A 4875-nucleotide genomic window follows, 5' to 3' on the forward strand; every position below is an offset into this window, starting at 1 on the left:
GGGATAAATATGTATTCAACTATTAGACCACTCGAATATTTAAAACAGGGTTTTTTTGAAACTTTAAAGTCTTTAGACCATTTTGAAATGAAAAGATTAAATCATTTTATTGATCCCGCGTTGCTGTTAATTGAAACATGTGCGTGTATAGTGAATAAAACCACTTCTGAAATAAGCATTCTACCGGAAAAGTGCGGCTATACTAAAAAGGCTAAGCGAATAGGAAGCTAAAAGGAATCTACCATAGTCGACTAATTTTAATTTAAAAATTCTATCGTTACTTTAATCCGCCTTATATTAGTTGTTATGTCCGAGTCATTTGAAGGTTATACTTCGACTGCTTTATTCGTAATTCAGAGACGGATATATATACATATTGTACCAAGGTAACGGAATGCATACATATGAGTAAATACATAATGTTAAATGAGGGGAATATAAAAGTATGTACTGTTTCAATAGCTGAACATCTTCAAGTGCATTAGCATAACGATTCATAACATTGCAATAACATAACATCTCTCCCCCCTAAATTTTAAATGTTCTTCATCGGTATGTTTACAAATAAATTCAATAACTTACACCGATATTTCTACAAGCTGCATTATTTCAAATTGCTTAAATTTAGCATAGTGTGTTTGGCTTAAAACTAAACTTTGTTGGTTATTTTTATTGTAGTAGGCGGGTTGGTATTTTGCGTTGTCGCTGCGAACGTCGCAGTGGTTGTTGTTGTTGTGTCGTTTCAGTTGCTGGTGTCTGCTTAACTTCGGTTACATTTGGATTTGCGGCTTTTGTAACCATCCCTTCAGGCTCAGCCGTCACTGTGGGTTTCGGAATAGGTAATGCGTTGATTGATTGCCTTGAAAACGCTGGCGGATTTTCGCGTGGTGTGTTTGTCTCCGGCGTCTCTGTGTTGTTAGTTACCTGTTCTCCGTTTGCTGTTGTTGCTTGCTCACTGTGGGCTACTACTCCCGATCTCCTCACTTGATCGGCATGCCTTGTCCATATGCGACCGTCATCGAGTCTCAATTTGTAGTGTAAATCGCCTTTACACGATTCGACCACTCCGAATCGCCACTTCCTCTTTGAGAGATAATCGCGTACTGCTACTCGATCACCGCTCATCATTCGTTTTTGCGTTGGCTTCATTGCTTGATTGTTGTTTATTTGGTTATTCTGCGGCAGAAGTAAGTCCAATCTGGATTGAATCTGCCTGCCTAGCATAAGCATCGACGGTGACTTGTTTGTTACTGGGTGAATAGTACGCCTGTATGCTAATAAAATTTTTGATAATTCCGCTTTCAATGAGTCTGCTGTGCATTTTGCTGCAATTAATTTGTGTTTGATGGTTTGTACATAACGTTCAGCTTGGCCGTTTGTAGCTGGATGGTATGGCGCACCTTGTTTGTGGGCAATGCCGTTGCACTTCAAAAAATGTTGGAACTCACTCGAATTAAATTGCCGCCCATGATCACTCACAATAATGTTTGGGATACCAAATTGCGAAAATATTTCCCGACATTTTTCAATGGTGGTTTCTGTATTCATATTAGGCGTTACGTGTACTTCAGGCCACTTGCTGTAGGCATCGATAAGTACGAACAAATATTTGCCCATTATCGGGCCGGCATAATCTATATGGACCCGTTCAAACGCTTTAGTAGGCGTTTTCCAAGTGTGGCCTGGTGGCTCCTTTTTTGGATTGGGTCTTGTAGTTTGACACGGTACACATTTCTGTACTAGCTCTTCAATGTCTTTGTCTAATTGGTTCCACCAAACATAAGCTCTGGCTAGACTTTTCATTCGAACTATGCCGAAGTGTGCTGTATGCAATTCGTCCAGTACTCTTTGCCTAAGACTCCTAGGGATATACGCACGTATTCCCCGCAAGATAGTGTGAACTCATGTTGGTCAATGTCAAAACGGTCTTTTGGTTCGCAGATTCGGCCGTATCTCAAACCTTCTAGCAAGGATTTAATCGATTTATCCGCCTTTGTTTCTCGTTGGAGATTGGTGACGGTTATTGGTAAATTATCCAACAATTCTTCTTCCACCATGTACACCTCCTCTGTGCATTTGTGTTCCTCTATGGTTGGCAGCCTTGACAGCGCATCTGCATTAGCGTTGTCTTTCGAACGCTTGCATTTGATAACGTAATCGTACTGTTCAAGGAATAATGCATAATGTTGCATACGAGTTGCTGAGTGGGTTGGTATCCCCTTACTTGGTGAAAATATTTGCGAAATTGCCCGATTATCTGTAACGAGAGTGAACTTTCTGCCGTACAGGTATTGGTAAAACTTACGTATCCCAAATATGATTGCATAGGCTTCTTTGTCCAGTTGTGAATAGCGCTGTTGTACTTTGTTCAGCGTTTGTGAAGCGAATTGTATCGGCCTTTCCGAACCATCGCCATACGTGTGACTCAATACTGCGCCGACTCCAATTGGGCTGGCATCAACGGCCAAGGTGACTGGTAACTTCGGATCATAATGTGTGAGTATGATGCCCGATTGCATATGTTTTTTAATTTCTTCGAATGCCTTCATACATTTGTTATCGAAAATGAACTCTACGCTGTTTTGCAGTAGCCGATTAATAGGGTATACTATGTCACTTAGATTTCGCACAAATCTGCCGTAATAATTCACGAGGCCCATAAAGGCTCTAACCTCCTCTCGATTAGTAGGCACTTTCATGTCTTGGATCGCCTGGATCTTACCTTTCATTCGCCGAATGCCCTCTTTGCTGATAATGTAGCCACAGTATTCTATGCTATCTTTGAAGAATTCAGATTTTTCGAGATTCACCCGCATGTTGCACCGATCGAGTCTGCTGAGGACTTCTTCAACGCGTCGTAGGTGCATACCATCGTCTGATGCCGTGATCTTAATATCGTCTAAAAATACTGACACCCCGGGGATACCGCTTAGTAATTGTTCCATTACACGATGCCATTTTGCCGGAGCGCTTGCGATTCCGTACATCATTCGTGTGGGTTCGTATAACCCCTTATGCGTGCTTAGTGTGAGTAAATGTCGGTCTTCCGGGTGGATTTCTAATTGCAAATATGCTGTGGACAAGTCAATTTTTGAAAACTTTTGCCCTCCAGCCATCTTGCTAAAAAGTTCATCCACTGTTGGCAAAGGATGCTCGTCGACTAGTAATACTGGATTAAGGGTTACCTTATAGTCGCCGCATATTCGTATATTGCCACCTTTCTTGCGTACTACAACGATCGGTGTGGCCCACTCACTTGTTTCCACCTTCTTAAGAAGTCCCTCCGCAACTTGTTCGTCTAGTTGACGCTATACAGCTTCCAATAAAGGAAAAGGCACTCGTCTGTGTTTAACGAATTTCGGTGTTGTATTTGGTTTTACGTACAGTCGAGCCTGTAAACCGCGAATTTTCCCCGTAGTTTTGGAAAACAAATTGGGATATCTTTTAAGCAAGTTTTCTATTTTGCACGTTTTGCTACTATCTTCAATTTGGTTAATACGCGACGCGGTGTACGTTTCACTGCTCAGTATATCGTTCCAGTCGACTTTTATTTCACGCAGCCATTCCCGGCCCAGAAGTGGTCTACGATCTGATCTCACGATATACAATTTTAGCATTTTATCACTCAACTTGTCCGCAACGCGTACCCAAATGTAACCTAAACATTCCAAAGGTGTGCCACAATAACTCACAAGCTGTATTTTAGCTTCTTTTAATTGCGATTTTGCGAAGTTTCTTTTGGCATCTTCCAAGTTGATTATCGAAACAGGGGACCCTGTGTCCACTTCAAACGAAGTTTGCACATTATTCACTGACAGTTTGCATTCGATCTTTCTACCTATGTTGTGCACTTCGCCATATATTTCCACTTTGAACAATTCTTCGACCAATGTGGTTTTGTCTTCGCTTATTTGGTTCACACGCTTCTTTTGCATTTTCTGTTTAAAGCACATTTTCTTAAGATGCCCTTTTTTATTGCAAAAGTGACAGGTGAAATCTTTGTATTTGCATTTGTCTGCAAGGTGCGCGTTATTGCCACACCGAAAACATTTTTTTATATCTTCTTTCGGCTTCTCATTTTTCTCTCTCTTCTCTGACTTTTTCTTTTCTTTCCCAAAACTTTATTCACGCTCTCCTTGTCGTTCCCCCCTTGTAACTCTTCACCTCCTTTTTCTGCCAATTCATATGCCGTAGCCATACTTATGGCCTCAGTAAGGCCCAATGACTTCTTTTTCAATAAATTACTTTGAATGTTCTTATCTAGCAAACCAAATACGAACTGATTTCGTAAAGCTTTTTCCAGGTGCGTACCAAAATTACAATTTACCGCCAATCGTCGCAATGTCACTGCAAACTCCGTACACGTTTCGCCTGCTTTTTGCTTGCGCATGTTAAAACGAAAATTTTCCAAAATTTCGTTAGGTGTTGGGTCGAAGTGCTCGTGTAGTATTTCTATTATTTGCTCGTATGTCTTCTCTTCTGGCTTCTGGGGCATGATCTTGTCGCACAATAAGTTGTATGTGTCTGACCTCATAAGATGAAGAAGCAATTTTGCATGTTTGGTCTCCTCGCATTCGTATAATTCTAACGCGGTTTTGAAACGCTCAGCCCAACGTGACCAAGAAGTTTTATTCGCGTCGAAGGGCTCAAAATTAAAAAATGTAGTTGAAGCCATTGCTTTTACTTTACGTGCCGGAACGTGAGTCGTTTTCACTCGTCGCCAAAAATTGTTATGTCCGAGTCATTTGAAGGTTATACTTCGACTGCTTTATTCGTAATTCAGAGACGGATATATATACATATTGTACCAAGGTAACGGAATGCATACATATGAGTAAATACATAATGTTAAATGAGGGGAATATAAAAGTATGT

At 40.8% G+C, this 4875-nt stretch overlaps 1 protein-coding gene across 1 annotated transcript; it reads right to left on the bottom strand.

Annotated features, from left to right (window-relative positions):
- Positions 1-669: 669 nt before the first annotated feature.
- On the bottom strand, positions 670-1803 carry LOC118745462 (uncharacterized protein K02A2.6-like). Its single transcript, XM_036478913.1, has one exon. The coding sequence runs from the start codon at positions 1801-1803 to the stop codon at positions 670-672; it is 1134 nt and encodes a 377-aa protein (XP_036334806.1).
- Between the last annotated feature and the right edge of the window lie 3072 nt (positions 1804-4875).

This window comes from Rhagoletis pomonella, unplaced genomic scaffold (genome assembly GCF_013731165.1).
Source record: "Rhagoletis pomonella isolate Grant_MI unplaced genomic scaffold, Rhpom_1.0 Rhpom_scaffold_00009, whole genome shotgun sequence".
Lineage (NCBI taxonomy): Eukaryota > Metazoa > Arthropoda > Insecta > Diptera > Tephritidae > Rhagoletis > Rhagoletis pomonella.

Excerpts from the sequence above, each read along its gene's own strand:
- LOC118745462 (XM_036478913.1), bottom strand. The coding sequence starts at position 1,803 with ATGAAAAGTCTAGCCAGAGCTTATGTTTGGTGGAACCAATTAGACAAA.